This window comes from Colias eurytheme, chromosome 6, assembly GCF_061535395.1.
Source record: "Colias eurytheme isolate Ceu_HAF_F1 chromosome 6, ilColEury1 Martin Lab GWU primary, whole genome shotgun sequence".
Lineage (NCBI taxonomy): Eukaryota > Metazoa > Arthropoda > Insecta > Lepidoptera > Pieridae > Colias > Colias eurytheme.
The window spans coordinates 10,474,794-10,494,656 of record NC_142985.1 but is presented as its reverse complement, the minus strand read 5'-3'; the positions used below and the strand labels follow the sequence as shown (position 1 = coordinate 10,494,656).

General features: G+C 34.8%; 2 protein-coding genes and 1 long non-coding RNA gene across 4 annotated transcripts in view; 2 read left to right on the top strand and 1 right to left on the bottom strand.

The window, feature by feature from the left end:
- Arf6 (ADP-ribosylation factor 6) overlaps positions 1-2,594 on the top strand; it is a 38,409-nt gene extending 35,815 nt beyond the window's left edge. For both annotated transcript variants that reach the window (XM_090103136.1, XM_090103135.1), the window contains exon 7: positions 797-2,594. The gene's annotated coding sequence lies outside the window, so the exon portion shown is untranslated. The remainder of the gene's footprint in view (positions 1-796) is intronic.
- LOC149908000 (uncharacterized) lies at positions 2,591-10,815 on the bottom strand. Its single transcript, XM_090103134.1, has 6 exons — positions 10,591-10,815; positions 8,865-8,987; positions 8,164-8,305; positions 4,814-4,903; positions 4,179-4,305; positions 2,591-2,884 (listed from the first exon to the last, which is right to left on the bottom strand). The coding sequence occupies exons 1-6, from the start codon at positions 10,813-10,815 to the stop codon at positions 2,725-2,727; spliced, it is 867 nt and encodes a 288-aa protein (XP_089959260.1). The 3' UTR covers positions 2,591-2,724.
- A 6,986-nt stretch (positions 10,816-17,801) lies between these two features.
- On the top strand, positions 17,802-18,242 carry LOC149907999 (uncharacterized). The gene is made up of 3 exons (XR_016456818.1): positions 17,802-17,887; positions 17,990-18,060; positions 18,144-18,242. It is a non-coding gene; the product is annotated as an uncharacterized LOC149907999 (long non-coding RNA).
- Positions 18,243-19,863: the final 1,621 nt, after the last annotated feature.

The window sequence follows — 19,863 nt, the reverse complement described above, 5'->3', positions numbered from 1 at the left end:
CGCGGAACGAGCGACAAAGAAGCACAATCGGACGTTGTCACGTTCAACTATCGCCAGTAAACCGACTTTACAGACAACCATTTTTTTTTACTAAAACTGACGTGTCTTTATGGAAAATCAAATGAAGTGTTTTTGTTCAATCCACCCAATAATAAAAGTTCTATTGCCAATAAATTACAGTCTAACTCGTAACAGTAATATTACAGCATTAGCACTCTTTATCACCACCGCGCGTGAAATAGTAATATTCCGCAAAGGAGAGCGCGTATAAAGGTAAATTAGAGCACCATGCGTCACGCTCATCAGTCATGATCTCGAAAGACACCTGAACCAATTTTACAAATACAAATTAGTTCAGTTTTGTTTGAAGACATACTTCCTTCATCAGGTGACCATCTGCATCTGATGATGAGATCTTAAAAAAATCGAGAAAACTCTCCAGATTTGAGACTTGAGATAATTCTTTAATTTTCTTTAGTGATATAGGACTTAGGAAGCAATTTTTAGTTTAAGATTGTTAGGTTTATAAAATTGTCAAATAATGGGCAAATATTGGAATGATGTTCTTTATCGCGCGTTGCGAGAGACGGAATAGACCAAAAGTTGACGACACTTTTTGATATATTTGTAAACCGTGAGGCGTGCGCGTTTCTCTGTCTGTCTCACTCTCTCTCTCTTTCATATCGGCTTGCTTTCAACCAGTTATTTTAGCTTCGTTCCATCCCTCAAGTTTTTATATAGAAAATCAGCTTATTCTTTTTAAGATATTTACATAATATATTTATTTCATTTCCAGGTGAGGATATCGATGCCATTTAATTGTAAGTAAGCGCCCGCACCGTCTGTAACAATGTGAACCAGTGTCGAACTATAGCGCAAGTGCAGTGAACCTACCATGGACTTAAATTATAACATTATAGTTAGTTAAAGTGAACTGTTTGTCACACAAAATCAATTATTCCATTATTTAAACGATTAGAGCTTTGTTGTATCGAAATATTTGATTATTTTTTTATGTTATTTAAATGGTGATTACGTAGAGTAAATGACTTTTTTTTTCATATTTTTTACCACCTTTGTATAGTAACGGTAGGTAAAGTTTCTAACACTAGTATACAGAGTGAATGATTCGAGGGTATTTTAATATTTATAAAGCAATATAAGCACGCTATGTACAGTAGGCTCGTCTAAATTATGGTGTATACATAGATGTTACTCGTTGGTGTGGAATTGATTTATATAAGTGATTAAACATAAGATCTTATAATGGCAGTTTTTAACTTTCGCGAAGGCCTTATTGTCCATGCTATGATTTATATAACATTATCAAGAATTTTACAAGAATAACATGTAAAAATTTGAGCATAGTAGGTTACTGACAATATTACCAACAATACTTACTCTAGAATATCTTTATAATATTTGAAGGATATAGACAGTGGAACAAAATGGAATTTTGTACAACTTTCTCTTATAGATGTCATAATATTCTTTGCTAATAATAGCTTTCAGTTTTCATGCTACATATTTCTAACTTGTGTTAATATATTGCGAATGTGTACTCATACAAAAATATAAGGGTCTGTTAGTTATTTGTACACCGTCATTTCATATTATATTGTGGTATTTATTTATGCTCAAATTTTAAGTTTATCAACAATTTAATGATAGTAGTAGAATGTTAAAATTTTTATACATTTGTCTACATCTTAAAGCGTATTGAAGCTGCTTTGCTTGTCGCTTTCGGCTTTGTGTGGTTAATATTTAATGGGACCAGCCGGTTACAATTTTTTAAAACCACAATTAAAACTAACGAAACATTCACTGTATTGACCATTCCGTTATCATATAGATCCTGTTTATTTATTTTTGTACGAATAATCAAATAATTTTGACATCACATTAACTTATTCTTATTTAGTTGCAAATCTTTTTAGGCTGGTCAATTACGACTAAGATGTATGTAGGGATAAAATTTCAATCTCAACTTATTTCGCGAAGCTACAGTTTGTTATCGTTACTTTACATCCATTGTTACGTTTATTTCTAAGGGAATTCTATTTTTTTAATACATGTTTTATGTTACGATGATTTTTATAACCGTTTCACATTTGTAAGCGCTTCTCTAGTTCAAACGGCGCGTGTTCTAATGCGCGTTTTGGAAAGCTCGTTTGAACTACATATTTAATTTAATGTATAAAATTGAGAATAGATATATTATGATTAATTACAATGTAAAGTTCATAGAAACGTATACTTGAGGGCTCAATTATAGAAATTACAGAACTGAGATCGTGACACAGTTTATTTTCGTGCAAGTAAATTGATTTCTATCGTTGATTTAAATGTATTTTTTCACAAAGATATACGTTTTTATGAACTGGTCGCTGATATGTGGCGTAAAAATATTCCTAGATTACAAATGATTCTAGACTATTCGATTGAAGTGCAATTAACTTGATTTAGCATTCGAGATGTAAAATATTTCATAATATAATTTATGTTTTCACTTCAACGATGTATCGGTTGTATGGAGTTACAGTCTGCTGTATAAATATTGTAGAAAGGTTATTCAAATATAAACTCACACTTGACTGGTTGTTTTTATTTATTTCTTTTTAAAGAGATCGTTGATGATCCAATCTAGGTACATGAGCAGTTTGATGAAGGTTTTTCTTGAGTAATGGTAAAGCTTGGTGGCTTTGAGTCGTTTTCGGGTTAGTTTCATTGGCTTTGTATGGGTGCGGTGAGGGAGGGGTCCGCGGTGACGTCATCAGGTCGCGGCGGTAGAATGATCTGCAGCTCCTCGTTCAGTATAATATCGTCTTCGGGGAGCGGCTCGTCGGGAACTGTAGAGTCGTACTCGTCAGGCGTGGATGCGTTGCTGGATAATTGAATTATATCAGTACATAGTAACAATATCGCTTTCCGTAGTCTATGAATGTATGCTTAGATTTTTAAAACTACGCAACATATTTTGATGGGGTCTTCTAATAGATAGAGTGGTTCTTGAGGAAGGTTTTAGTACACATAAATAATTTGATAAGTTTTCCAATTAGTGGTTAAATAGACGATAACACGTTACAAGGAGTCACATATTATTATGATTCTATGTTTCTAACTAGTTACTAGAGTGATAAAGTAAAAACTTAACATTTCATTGAATTTATATTTTTTGGTTTTATGGCATTCAAATGCTTCACAAATATAAATTTATAAAGAATAGAAAAAATTCGATCACGAGGCGGGACTCGAACCCGCATCCTTTCGCGCCATTCCGGGGCGGATGCCTGACCTTTATAAATTTATATTAACATTTCATGGCAAAATCTAGAGCTGGTCGCCGAGCTTGCTAATAGAAGTCTTAATAAAATGAGTTAGAAGACTACAATAATTTATGTTTAACGAAAAAAGTAATTACAAGCACTAGCTGGAGGCCGGACTTGCTCGTGCTAGAATGATTTATTTAACTTTATGAAATGTATGATGTAGGTGTCGTGGCCATATCGTAGATTTGCTCATTTCATGAAATGGCCAACATAGTTTGATCAGATCGTTAAATCGTCAACGTTTTACGATTTGGTCATCGAAATTTGGACAGATCGTATAAAATATCTTAGAGAGTCCATAAAACATTAAAAAATTCAGAATATTTTAAGAACTTGTTTATTGTCATTTAAGTTAGTGCCGCGGTAGCGCCGGCGAATACCAGAAGCGAATGGTTTTTTCAATAGAAAACAGTTAGGTTAGGTTAGGTTAGACTTTAATAAACAACGCACGAGCCGAGCGAGCAAAGCGAGCGTGCCGCGGCAGCGGCCGGCGAGTGCCAGAAGCGAATCGCTTTTTAAAAAAGAAACAAAAATGGTCGCATTTCGTGAAATGGCCATCCACGTTTGGCCAGATCGACGATCTGGCCAAATGTCGATGACCAAATCGTGAAACGTTGACGATTTAACGATCTGGCCAAACTAAATTGGCCATTTCATGAAATGAGCAAATCTACGATATGGCCACGACATAGGTATCACGATGGCTGATCCTGTTATTACTGTATTGATTTAGTAACCTATATTGATAACTACTGCTTTCTAAAATGGAACACATGACCACTTGCACTAGAATTATTAAGTAGACCGTAAATTCAATTCAAAAATATAAAATGCTATATCTTGACTCACTCGAGCTGGTCGCCGGGCGTGGCGCTAGCGAGCACGGAGGTGTAGAGGCGGGCGCGCGCGCCGTGCAGCCGCTTGCCCGCCGGCACGTCCTCCGCGCCGCGACGCGCAACGCTCGAGTGTACCACTGCTACAACACTAGTCATTTATTCCGGATTATGGTTATGATAAACTAGCTGTGCCTCGCGGTTTTACCCGCGTGGCTCCGCTCCTGTTGGTCTTAGCGTGATGATTATATAGCCTATTGCCTTCCTCTGTAAATGGGCTATCTAACACCGAAAGAATTTTTCAAATCGGACCAGTAGTTCCTGAGATTAGCGAGTTCAAACATACAAACAAACTCTTCAGCTTTATAATATTAGTATAGATTAAACATTGTAGGTATCTATTACTTGATACCGAACACTTTCTAAGCTAGGGGACGAAATTGACATGTAGAAATATAAATAAAAAAAGTTCGCAGTTTGCCAGCCTGGTGAATTATGACAAGCATTTTCCTGTCTTCCGATAGACTGATGATGATAAAAACTTTGGTATACCCAAAATAAACTTAGGTTATTTTTTTTAAGATAACTGTTTTAGTAAATACCTATTTAACTAAAATTATGTAACAATTGTAATTAGCAGATAAAAATTACCATCGTTTTGACCAATAGTTGGTGCTTCTTTCGCTTCTTTTTTAAGATTTTCATCTGGTGGCAATGTTTGCGTTACATCTTCCTTAGGATCTAAAGAAGATTCTTAATTATAATGGAGTAGGTAGTTAAGTGCGAGAAATACAAATGGTTTACGAAAGGATTTGCCCGATGTTTTCTTTATAATTTAGGAATAATACGTATCTAAGAAGATATTAGATTCCCTTATTCTGTAATATAAACTTAACGAGGACAGATCTAAATTAAAGATGATGTATTTACCGCAAAACACGTTTGAGGAAGATGATGGCATTGTGTTACCAGTGTCATTTATCAATGTTATCGATAAAATTATCTTCATTTACATTGTTAACTAGCAGTCCGCCCCGGCTTCGCCCGTGGTACATATTTACGTTTTCTCTACATAAGAACCATCCTCGTACTTCAAGGAATATAATAAAAAAAGAATTAACGAAATCGGTTCAGCCGTTCTCAAGTTATGCGCTTACCAACACATTTTGGGATTCATTTTTATATATAAGAAGAAGATTATGTGCTAATCTATCAATAGTTTAACAGTAACTCGATAATATCTTGGCATTTTTAAATCAGATGGAATTAAAAGGGAAGTACATATCTAAAACAAAACTATAAGATCTTTATATTACCATTAATACCTACATAAAATATTCTTATCTTTTATTAAATTTCAACTTATCTTTATCTTTATCTTTTATTAAATTTCAACGGAAAAATTGTCACTGACACGAATCAAATAGCGAATGAATTCAATAGCCACTTTACTAACATAACGCAAACAAGAACTGGATTAGCACCAGACTATAGTTGTGTTCAAACATCGAATTCATCTATATTTCTGACACCCTGTACTACTCTAGAGATATCTTCAATAATAGCATCCCTTAAAAATACTAAAGCCGCTGGGTACGACTCTATTACAACCCACGTTTTAAAGCACTCCAAGACAGAACTGACAGACGTTATTACTCACCTTATAAACCTTTCCTTTGAACAGGGCACTTTTCCAGACTGCCTAAAGATATCTATAGTTAAGCCTGTCTATAAAAAAGGTGATAAACAGATGCTTAACAATTACAGACCCATAACTCTGATCCCGATTCTAGCGAAGGTATTTGAAAAAGCTATGTATAGGAAATTAAATTCATTTTTAGAAAAATTTAACATAATTAAAGAAGAGCAGTGTGGGTTTCAAAGAAACAAATCAACGTCATTGGCTACATTCTATTTAGTAAAAACATTGATCGAGCATATGGACAAGCGAGAAAAGGTTACAGCGATCTTCTTGGATATGAGTCGGGCTTTTGATTTTGTTAATCATAATATTCTTCTCCATAAATGTAATCTGTATGGAATAAGAGGACCAGCACTTGATTGGCTCGAAAGCTATTTAAAAAATCGTCAACAATACGTAGAAATAATTTGGAAAATCCAAAAGTGCACGCCTCATAATTTTTTTTTAATAAATATTTATTAATTATTATTTTTGTTTATTTAATAACAATTAAACCACATCGAATCAGACCCTGAAAAATGAAAGGGTTCTATTCCTGAGCATACTCAAGCGTAAGAGAAAAAAAAAGACTCGATTAGTAAAGTATTTCGGTCGCTATCGTGTTAACAAGAAAAAGGATCCGCACATACAGACACACGGACGTCCAAGACAGAACTTTTTTAAACTGTTTTTTAACTAGTTTAAATAACAAAAATGACATCAAAAATATCATGAACGTTAAAAATAGTGTTTTTTCTTAATATGTGTGTGTATGTATTATCTTACAAGTGCAATGTATGATACATAAAGACATTTTAAGTTTGAAAAATCAGATGTTTTGCGCGAAGTGACAGTAGTACCCACCTCAACGCTTCGCTTATGAGGCGTGCAATAGCCCACGCACACTCGGATCTAAACGTTAGAATGCACAGATCCGCTCCTAAATATAACAGAAGTGGAGTGCCGCAAGGAAGCGTCCTTGGACCTTTATTATTCCTCCTATATATAAACGATTTGCCCAATATAACACCGCATAAATGTGTACTGTTTGCTGATGATGTATCAATTATTATTGCCGATAACAAACTTACTGACTACCAATCCGTTATTAATAACACAATTAAAAATGTAATAGAATGGTTAGAAACTAATGATTTAAATATAAATATAGGTAAAACAAACTTTATTCAATTTCACAATTATAAAAATAAAACAACCCCACTACATTTAACTTTTCGCGGAACATCAATGACCGAGCTTGCAGAAACTAAGTTCTTAGGTGTTATTATTGACAAGAATTGTAATTGGAAATCGCAAATTCAAACAGTTGCATCACGACTTCATAGATTCGTGTATGCTCTAAGAAAATTACGTAATGTGGTTTCAGAAAGGGCCGCTATTGTTGCTTACCACGGCTATGTTGGCTCTATATTGAGATATGGTATTTTAATATGGGGTAATTCTACTGACGTACACCAAGCTTTTCTAGCCCAAAAAAAGTGTGTCAGAGCTATAACAGGAATAGGACCCCTTGATAGTTGCAGACCGATGTTTCGAAGGTTACAGATCCTGACTGTAGCTTGCCTTTATATTCTCGAGATAGCTCTTTTCGTAAAAAAACATACATATCATTTTGTTACTTTTGAAAAAGACTGCCTGTTTCAGACTAGGGATCCCACCCGACTACGCTTCCCCATGTGTAAATCAAAATTATTTTGTGCCAATTGTCAAGGAATGGCTATAAAAATCTATAATCACTTTCCCCCAAATATAAGGAGTTGTAATCTTAATAAATTTAAATGGAGGATTACTTCATTTCTGAAACAAAAATGCTTTTATACGGTGAATGAATTTCTCACATGTAAGATGAACGAGGACTTGGCTTAGGCTTAAATATTGTATTGACTTTTGTATCTTTATTTATTATAATAATATTAAGTAAAAAAAACTAATTTCCGAACCGAATATTCGATCGAAATATTTGTTTGTAAAAATTTATAATAGCTGCTATAATTTAATATATATATAATGTTAATGGGATCTAGTGTTGTGTAATATAAAATTGTTTATTGTAATTTATAATATATTTGCATGCTCAATTAAGAGCCAGAATGTTTAAGAGCCTATGTAATATGTATCTACCTAACATCTTTGTAAATCTACATTCCGCAAATAAAGAAATTTGAATTTGAATTTTGAATTTAATTTGAACTATCACCTAATTATTTGGTTCCTTTGAAAGTTAAACTGGCAGAATTTCATTAATTTATGAAAAAACATTTCTTATAGTAGAGTGACTCTACATAGACAAAAGATATACCATTTCTTATCTTGGGGTTAGTTTTCAAGTGAAATTCGGCATAACCACGGAACAGCGTTTCCAATTCATCGGGAGACATCCGTCGCAAATACGGCACTCGCTTGAGATCCGGCCTGTGGAGGCTTCTGAACGAGTTGCGATGCTGAACATGGAATAATTAACAGCATTTGAATACAAATATATAAGAAAAAAAACACTAGTATTAGGGACGTGTAAAATAATAATTGATATACTTTACTTAATTAAAATCGTAATATGTATAACGTAATTATAAGTACCCGTAGATATTTATACTATACTACTATAGTCATAAATGTAGGTACCTATTGTCAAGTTTGACCTTAGTTTGTAAAAATAAATTATTTTGCCTTAAAATAGCTTTCTGTTTGTACCTTCAAAAGCTTTCGTTGTGTTTAATCCGTTACAACTGGGTATTAAAGCTTTCAATTGCGGATAAATCCGGAATTAACCAGCATATTACATTAAAAGCTAAATACACAATTTTAAAATAATGAAAGCTAATGCTTATATATTTTAGTAATAAATCGAATACTTACGTAGATATGTATTTGATTTTTGACAAAATAATAGTGGAAGCTATCATACATTTACATAATGAGAAAAAAAAATATCAAAAGCTTCACAATAATAATATATACATTCCTACGTAACTATTCTTATACTCTAAAAACCCAAAATACCTTGACAAGTCCTGGCGGCACCTGCATCCTCTCACACGCGCACGACATGCTCATGCAGTGGATGACGCTGTCGTGCTTCACGGATATCGCTGACAGACCGCTGCGTACTATCTCCTCGTTTATCTAAATGAGTAGGTTGGTATAGGCTTTTACTGTTTACCTATATTATATAATTAAGTGTATTCCATGTTAAATGTCTGTAGACCCTGGAAGCTGGATCGCAACTTACTCGCATTTGATTTTTATAGCTCTTAATTTCATTATAACAGAGACTCCATAAAATGATTCAAAGTCGATTAGACACAGGAAAAGGTTCCATTGTCCTGAATAGTATTGTCCTTTTACAGCCTTTTGAAATAACAAGAGCGCAAGAAAATGCCGTAATTGCATTTAGAGTCGATTCATCATTCTTTTCACTAAACGCCCCGCTATATAAATTGCTTTCTGTCAATGGGTCGGCTTACAATCCGTTACTTTTGAAAAATTTCCCCTTTCCTTTTTTCCTTCCCTACTTTTGAAAAGTTTCAATGGGCAATGGATCCTCCATTGCCCATTGAAACACGGTTTATTAACGCCCGTAGCACACCTCCGCTGCGATACTATGACCGCGGAACCGCTAGATGAATTCCGCTGTGATCAAGTGTAGTTTGATTAGTGGAACCGGCATCGGCGAAACCTCATGCGAGTCAGTCAAGAATGTGGTCAAGAAGCAACGATCGAAGCGAAATGTCGTCGTTATCGGAGTCAGAGGAAGAAGAAATATTATTGTGGACTTTAACTTTGAAAAGACATAAAACTCGTAGAATTTGGGTGCATGAGATTAATAAAAAAAGAAAGAAATTAGGAGAAAACCTACTATGTAAAGAACTCGAGTCCCATGAAGATCGTTTCTATACATATATTTTTAGAATGACCCCTCAGAGTTTTGATGATTTACATACTCTTTTACAAAAACAATGTAGTTCCGCGTTTTATTTTTGTCGGTTTTGACAAACACGCGCGAAAACAATGCGGCACCGCAAACAAATAGCGGCGTGAGCGCGGTAGTGTGGCTGGCGTTAGAAGATATCGACGAAACCGCGCGAAGAAAGAGATAAAAAATAGTTCGATGTATGTGTTAGAACAGGCAGATTCGCTACTGTTCCGCTTCTCGTACACGGGACAAGACAGAGCGAAACTACTGCGGTTCCGCTGTTACAGTTCTGCAGCGGAGGTGTGCTACGGGCGTAAATACCCAGACGTCATAGAAAAAGTACTCTTTGTTTGTTAATGACTGTAAGGCCCGTAGCACACCTCCGCTGCAGAACTGTAACAGCGGAACCGCAGTAGTTTCGCTCTGTCTTGTCCCATGTACGAGAAGCGGAACAGTAGCGAAACTGCCTGTTCTAACACATACATCTAACTATTTTTTATCTCTTTCTTCGCGCGGTTTCGCCGATCTCTTCTACAGCCAGCCAAAAGCGGAGGTGTGCTACGGGCGTAAATAATTCTAAAGGATGTTTTAACTTTCTTGTTACAAAGTAAAACTGTGTATATGAAAGGCAGGAAGTATAAGCTTCATATTGTCTGAATAATGATATTTTGATAAGATCACGTGGAAACAAGGAATCAATTAACGGATTTTACAGAAGAGGCTTTTTTAGAAACATATTATTGTGGGTATAAAATAAATGATTAAATATGCTTTGCGATATTAAGAGAAGCTGTTTATATTTATGTTAGGTACCTGCAGTTCCCTTCCTTCGCAGCACGGCACGAGCGGAGGGAGTTCTTCTATCTTTTGCGCTAAATTGATATCGAGTGCCATGTTGTCTCCACTGGCCACAGGATTCATCATCAGCGATGCGTTCGAAGACCTCTTCTCCTTCATCTCAATGTGTGAAGATGCTGGTATAGTGGTGATGTTATTGGTGTCACGTAAAATAGCCATGGTGTGCTCGAAAAGTTGCATATTGTTCGGGAATTTGGAGTCGGATTTGAGTGTTTTGTAGTTTTCTGTAGTTTCACGATCTTACATTTTTACAGGAATTTCAACGCTGACGTGACGTTTCCATTTTTAAATGTTGTTTTTTATTCGTTTGTTCTTTTGGATGAAAAAAGTTTTCACGTGTGGAAGATAATGAAAATATTGTCTATGAAACTAGAAGTTTAGACTATTTTACTATTTAGACTATTAGATTTTAGTTTGTAATTTTATAATATTCATGAGAGTATCTTCCAGACTTAGCAAGCGTAGATAATCCGTTACTGATAGGTTTTGCTTTGGAAAGGGATTACAGGCGTTAACAAAAGCGGAACAGTGTTCTATTGCATACCCAGTTTGAAAACTTTGTTCACTATAAAGCTTCTATAAAGTAAGCTTTAAAGTGTGTATGTAGGTACATACACACACACTTTATAGTGTAGCTTTATACCACAGAATTATATATCGAAGATTATGGGCTATCTTGACTGCTCCGGCGCTGCAGAAGACTGCAAGAGATGCATATATGCGTTGCAAAAATTTATTAAAAAATACTCCCTCCGGATCAGGAGGAAGTAAAAAAAAGGTCTACATATACTTTGAAGAAATGAAATTTATTGACAAAAAACACCAAGCTGAAGCTGAGGACTCCATCGAAAGTAATCAGGCTACACCGAGCGCAATTAATCAGGATATCCCAAACATATCTAATCAAGACGTGCCAAGTACGTCCAGTCAGGACATACCAAGGAGCACAGGACTTGAAGTAAATACAGAATTACAGAAAAGTGTTGCTCAAGAAAATTCTACAGGCTCTAATTTTCCTAATAAACATTCTCAGCGAAAAAGAAAACAAACGGACGCTGATGAATTCGATAAAGAGATGTTAAAGATGTTCAAAGATAATGCAAAACTTTTTAAAAATGATGACATGAATTTTTTCATGTCTCTCCTGCCAATAACAGAAAAGTTTACAACGCATCAAAAACTGATTTTCCGTACAGAAATGCTCAAAAAAGCAATGGAAATTAGTAATATGCACAATCCATATGAAATAACCAGTATAACAGAGTGCCTGGGGGTCTTCACCTCGGAGTAGAGTTATAGTGAATGAATTAATATGATCGATGTGGGATATTGTTTTTTAAACTATAAATTGCAATGTTTACCCAATTTTTTTTTGTGCTCTCCATTGTTTCATTGTTTAAACAAATTATTGTGAAAAATTCATGTTTGACCATAGAGGGTGTCCCAAGAAGTAGTGATATACTGAAGCTGGGAGGTAGAAGACATAAAGGGCTATCCGAATCACCCCCATTAGTCCAGTCTGTGGGGAAATGTAAAAGCCTCTGCTCTACAAAAGGTGGCGTAGAAAATGTTTTGAAACAATATTGTTTAGGTATGAAAGGTTAATAAAAATCCAAGTTTTCGACCTTGACGGACCCAGGCGCTAGCCGCCATCTTGAATTAAAGGTGCTAAAATTAGGTATATTTTAAATAACTACTCAATTGTTTACTAAATCACAAAAGTGTCTATGAGGGGTTCAAAGAAGACAAAATTACCTACATTTTTTTGATACATGATTATTCTGTAAGTCTTAGGGCGCTTGTGCACTACAAGGAATTTTACTGTCCGGCATTCCGATTTTTTACGGTCCGGTGTGGCATGAAAAAACCGATGAATTGCTTGTGCACCTGTCCGTCTTTACTCGGATCAGTGCGGTACAGTTCAAGGAAGTATGGCGGTATAATGCTATCATAAATGATTGTTTTTGTATTTTACAAGAAACGAGTAAAAAATATAGAAGGTGAAATATTATATTACTTCGTTATAATAAAAATAAAGTTCCGTAAGAGATTTAAAATGCGTGTTTCACTTATTTATTTTAATCGGTGACGAGGAGCTAATTAAGCTATTCCCACTTGAACTTTAACTTACCAACACTTACTTAGATAATAATTATAGGCTTGGTCAATGTATATAAAATAACAATACCGACTTCTCAAATCTCATTGCCAGCTAAAAGAAAGTAAAACAAAAGCTTGCTTTCAATTGGCATATGCAATAAAAAGAGTAAAATCCAAGCAAGTGGGCACTCGAAAACAATTATACCTACAGCGACTCGTAAACTCAAAAAACCATCCGGAATAGGGAAAAGTAAAATGTCGGACAGTAAAATTACGTATAGTGCACAAGCTAGTATTTAGATTATTTGCGTGCCATACCGGACCGTAAAAAATCGGAATGCCGGACCGTAAAATTCCTTGTAGTGGACAAACGCCCTTAAAGGTAAAAAGTTACAAGCGACGGAAATAATAATATTTACAGAAATCATATAATTTTAATTTTGTTTAAAAATTGTGCAGCTATAATTTTTTAATTCTTTTTGATGGCCCGGGCTGGTTAATGGTGGCTTCTTCATTATCGTCGCTGAAATTTTCTGTTTCATTGTCTGTATTTTTAGTTTCCAACCATGAAATTTCGTCGTCATCACAGTCTTCGTTATCTATCTGAATCTCTACTGCATTTTCACACAGCTGACCACTACAGAATCCACAAACAATAGAGCATTTTAATCCAGCTTTTCTGCAACTACATGCTTTGCTGCATCCTTTTTTACAGTGGCAAGAAATTAAACTTAAAAGCATCTGAGGTGCTGCTTTCTCTGTCGTTGTTATTGGAGTGAGCCTATTGGTGTCATATCTCCAGCCCCAGTCTTCTGGATTTTTTTCTATTCCATACCACTTTTGGACTTGGTGGTATGTCCTAAACGCATGATACCATGCAGCGTCCTTTGTTGGCGGCAAAGAAGCAAGTTTAAATTTACTTTTTATTGATAACTAAGGATTCCTTATCCATGTCCCCTCTGTACAAAGTTACTAGAAAGCGTGCTCCAGCGTCTTCGATTTCTTCTGGTCATGACGACGAAATTTCATGGTTGGAAACTAAAAATACAGACAATGAAACAGAAAATTTCAGCGACGATAATGAAGAAGCCACCATTAACCAGCCCGGGCCATCAAAGAGAATTAAAAAATGATAGCTGTACAATTTTTAAACAAAATTAAAATTATATGATTTCTGTAAATATTATTATTTCCGTCGCTTGTAACTTTTTACCTTTAAGACTTACAGAATAATCATGTATGCAAAAAATGTAGGTAATTTTGTCTTCTTTGAACCCCTCATAGACACTTTTGTGATTTAGTAAACAATTGAGAAGTTATTTAAAATATACCTAATTTTAGCACCTTTAATTCAAGATGGCGGCTAGCGCCTGGGTCCGTCAAGGTCGAAAACTTGGATTTTTATTAACCTTTCATACCTAAACAATATCGTTTCAAAACATTTTCTACGCCACCTTTTGTAGAGCATAAATACCTACAGACTGGATTACATATATATTATGCGATTTTTTGTATTTTCGGAGTTATGACGTCTTTTTCAAATTTTCACCTATCGCCGAGTACGTAGAGATTTTGATTTATGGTGACGTGAATTATGGCGGTAAATGCTTGATTTTTTTTTGTGTGCTAAGCTGAAAGATAGGCCAATTCAGTATAGTAACATTTACTATCGTTAGATCTTCGAATGGAATAAAAAAAGGAATTTAATGCCAAGAAAGATAAAATTACCCAGTATGTTCATAACTTCAAGGGCCTGTAAATAAAATCACATAAAAATATCCGTTTAGCTTTTTAAAAACTTACTCTATCTATGAGGTAGCTACCCTGAAAATTTCATTTTATTATTCATAAGGCTTCAATCGAAAAATTGAAATCTAAAACTGGTAAGTGCAAAATGACCCCCCCTGTTGCTCACTGCAAGTGCAACATCACCGGAAAAAGTTGTCTTTTAAACGTCTGAATTCCCTTTTATTATATTAAATGGTTTCTTCTGCTACTCTCAATTTCCGGGTTAATTCGTCCAAATTGCGGCATTCTCTCGAGTAGACGAGGTCTTTGTACTTTGTAGTATCTCCATACAAAAAAATGCCGGTGTAGTCAGATTTCATACATCAACACTTCAACTTTGAATGAATCCATCACGAATTTTATAGCCGTCCAGAAAACCGATTATTATCGAGATATCCAGAAAAGGATTTCTGGTATAACCGACTTAGAGACACTTGCAGCAAAATATCATTCGGATTATTATAATTTGCTGAAAAATTCAATTCACCTCAGTAATGTTGAAAAGAAAATTAATCTAAGTAGATGCAGCAATGGAGCAAATATACAAGTACCTACAGTAGTACATAGAAGAAAATGATGATTGCCTATTTACCATGCAAAAGTTGAAAAACGTCAACAGAGCATATCCCGGTAGACAAAACTATTAAAAAACGACTAATAGAACGCTTTCACGATGATATTATCATTTTTCAACTAAATATTTGATGTAGGCAACAATGTAGGTAATTGTAATATATTTAAATAAACAGATTTGGTACTAATATTTTTTTTTCTTTTCATTAGTCGTAATTAGTTACCTTATTTTTTTTAATGTGCTCAATAGAGTACGTTTAATTTATAAAATTCCATTGTACATAGCAGTTGTGGCTCCGCTCTCCCCTCCACGTTTTTCTATCTGTTCGAGATCCCTACTGCTATTTTTATACACAGGTATCTTTGAAAAATATTCCTATAATATGTCTACTCGAATAAAAAAAGGAATACTGTTTAAAGTGAAAATATATGGTCAAACATTAATTTTTCATAACATTTTTTTTAAACAACGAAACAATGGAGTGCACAAAAAAAAATTGGGTAAACATTGCAATTTATAGTTTAAAAAAAAACAATATCCCACATCGATCATATTAATTCATTCACTATAACTCTAATCCGAGGTTATACGGTTTTGAATGCTCCAGGCACTGCACTAGTAGACCGAATTCTTCAGATTCTTATATTTCTCAACAGTCTGAATCGATTTTACGCAGTCAAGATCCGACCAACGCACATGAATATGAAACTTTCCCTGATATTATGTCAAATACCTTTTCACAAGAATGTGTGATGTACGAAGTACTTCCCACTACTTCTTATACATTTAACTCCGGATCCCAAATTAATTCTCAAGGATACAAAACCATTACTAGGAAAGCCAACGAGGACAAGTAAAATGTGTCCTTCAACTAAATAACAATTTTATTCTTTTTTGCAAAAAATAATAAAAAACTAATACAAAAATGGGTATTTCTTTAGAAACTTGCGGCACGAATTAAGGGGGGAGGGGAGGGAAAGGGAGGGGGGAGGTAAGGGAAAACCCCCTATAAATTAGTGTTTTTTTATTTTTTTTGAGATTTGCGCGATTAGCTTGTAGGGGCTGGTTATATGCGGGTGTAATAAAAGATGAAATTACTACGCAAAGGTTATATTTCGTTAACTACATATATTTATTCGTATGTAATTAATATTCGACCTATGCGACCAACCCGCGTCCCGACAAGCCCGTAACTGTCTATGCATAACGCACAAACTGTTTATATACGAGTTACCGTGTGAACCTATGGTGTGAACTTTCTTAGTAGGTACTACACTTGAAATTCGGTAACTCGTAAATTGGCTTGTCGTCGCTACATCATTCCCCCCTTAAAATAAAAAAAGGGTATACAAGTAAAAAAATCTTACAATAAAATTAAACAATAAACAGATGTATATAAAGTGTCGCTATATAAGGTTAGGTACAAAATGTTTACAATATAAAGTATAAAAAATGTTCACAATATAAATCAATCAATACGTATCGTATACAAGTGGTTAACAGTTAACACCTAATTTCGTTAAACTATTTATGTTATTACAAAAACTTGGTTGGTTCTTCTAAGTGGCGTGCGATAATTATTGTTACACGTCATCTAACACTTAGTAACATTAACATTTCAAATCTCAATACGTTTTTTACACTTGTATCGTTTAATATTACAAAGGCTATTACTATACACTCATAAGCCATAAATCAAAAGTACTTAAATTTCTAAGTAGTAAACATTTCAATCAATACTCAACACAAACATAAATTTGAAATACCATACTTAAAACGTTAAACCATTAACAATGAACTCGTTTCAAATTTCACAAGTGCTATTATTTATTAAATACGATGTGTTGATTACTAAGTATTTATTATACATTTCTATACTTATAATCATCGTAATTCTAATAAATATAAAATAGTTGAAACAATTACAAATACAATACTATAATTACCTAAATCGTACTGGTAATCGTATAGCTCTTCCACTACGCGTGGTATGTGTACTAGCATGGAACTAGGCAATTCGCTACTTACTTGGAATCTGTAATGGAACCTCAGTATCTGCCCCAGATGTCGTATCACTATCATCATTCAAATAATATGCAGGTTTTAGACGGTCTACAGATATTCTAACTTTCCTGCCAGTCATTTGAATGTAAAATACCTTTTCCTCTCGACTCAACACACGATAAGGACCGTCGTATGTTGGTTATAAAGGCTTACGTACTGCGTCGTTTCTTACAAAAACATAATCGCACTTTTCTAAATCGGGGTGAATAAATATGTTCCGTCTTACATTCTACCTAATAGCTACTGACTGATATTTCCTAATAGAGTCTCGTAATTTACTTACATACTCAAGACTGCTATCTATTTCTAAACTCGATTTTTTATCGTAATAATAACCTGGTAATCGTAAAGTTGTTCCGTACGTAATTTCTGCTGCGCTTATGCCGGTATCACTTCTTACTGCTGTTCTAAGTCCTAGCAACACAGTTGGTAATTCCGTAACCCAAGATGATGATATATTGCATAAACGAGCCGTAACCCTTCAATTCCCAGTGTCACCTGTAGGTGACAGTAGTTTAACATTTTTTTTCTACCACATGAAAATTTATTTTTTAATTCTACCACGTTTTATAGTAAAGCTTAGTAATTGAACTATTCATGCTTTTTTTCTGGCAAAGCTAACCTTATGATATTTATCAAATTTGTGTAGTTGTTTCGCGCGTACTTGAAGTATTCAGAGTTTGTGTGATTCCTTGAAGTATAAAGTGATATAAAAATGTCCCGACAGTAAGTATTGTTTTTTTTCTTATTATATATAGTAAATGAATGTATTAGCTATAATATAAATATATTTTATGCTAAAAATAACTAATAGAATCTTCACTACAGCACTGAAAATATGCCGTGTCACCTGGAGGTGACACTGGGCATTATAATAACTTTATTATTCCGAATTCATTGTAAGTAATAAAAAGACTGTTGTTTATATTTTGACTTATTGCTATGTGGTGATATTGTTTTAGAGCTTGTTTACGTATTACAGGTTGACGTTAGATGAGATTGCCGAGGAGTTGCACGCCGTAGAAGACCCAGGCGATATTATTTTATTTCCTCCTGATGGTGGTGGTGACTGACGAAAATAGTGGAGACGAAAATGACGCTAGTATTTTTCATTTTTTTGTCGCATGCTTTGGTCACAAGTATACTGTCAAAATAGAAATTCCGTCCCTGGAGAAAATTGTGTACATGACGAGGAAGAACAAGTCGGAATACCGAAGAAAAAAGATATTAGAAAGCTTCTGATGAAATTATTACCGCCAAGTGGCATGACAACAGCATCGTTACCACAGTATCCAACTAACACGGACTGGATCCTATCATAAAAGTAGATCACATTGGATTTGTGGATAAAATACGGGTTTTGGCATAGAAGCAGCTTGCCAAAATGCATGGCTGATCAAAGGGCTGATGGAAACTAACTGGACCTACTACGATTTCCAACGGAATGTGGCAACCATAATTCTGCCTGGGGCGTTTCAGCACAAATGAGAGTGCCCACAGAAGTGAGGAGTGCTGGAACTGTGGACGACCACTCGGCAGTCGATTGCTCACAGCGAAGATGCAGGTACTATCACCAACGCACTAGAAAAATGTGCACCAAGTGCAATATCGTTTGACTTCTAAAGTGTTGGTACATGTTCCACAAAAAATAAGTTATGTATTTTTTTTCTACTTGTTCATAAATAAATATTATTATAATAAAAATCGATATTTTATTCCAACCAAAAACAGAAAAACCTCGTTATTCCTTTAGAGTCCTAAGTTAAAACAATGCCCAGTGTCACCTGTAGGTGACACCCTCATAAAAAAAATGGGGGGTAGAATTAATTTTTTTTTTCTTTGTTTTTGTCTTCGCCAGATATATCTAAACTATTTCAATAAAAGAGAAATGCAAAATTGCTATTATCTTAGACATGGGAATTGAAGAGTTAATGCCGCTTTAAGCGACCTATGCCAACGCTCTACCGCCCCGTTACTCTGTGGGTGGTAAGGTGTCGTACGCAACTTATTAATACCTAATAACTTCATTAGTGTAGCAAATAATTGACTTTCGAATTGGCGTCCTTGATCGCTTGTTAGCTTTTTCGGACAACCAAAACGAGAGATCCATCCTTCATATATTACACGCGAAATCGTTTCAGCAGTTATATCTTTCGTAGGAAAACATTCTGGCCATCGCGTCCCCCTATCACTATGGTTAGGCAATACGTCCTAAAACCTTCGGGTGAAGTGGGTAAAGGTCCAATTAAATCAACATGAATATGTTCAAACCTATCGCACTGCGGAAACGATCCTAAACCTGACACTGTATGTCGATTAACCTTCGATCGTTGACATTCAATGCATGTTTTAGCCCATTGGCCAACGTGACGATTCATATTTGGCCAATAAAAACGATTTTCAATCAATTTGCGTGTAGTCCTTATTCCGGGATGACTTAAATTATGTACACTATCAAAAGCAATACGTCGAAATTTATCAGTCAAATAGGGTCTAATTTTAACATTATCTAAATTACAATAAATCAATGTACCGGTTTCAGGTAACATAATTTTCTTTAACCTATTATTAGCGTCTTTCGAATTAGATAATTGTAACATATAAGAATCTTGTTGTTGTTCCTTAGCAAGTTCCGCGTAATCTATTACAGTGGGACAAATTATTGTTGCGACTCGAGATAACGAATCCGCAACGACATTATC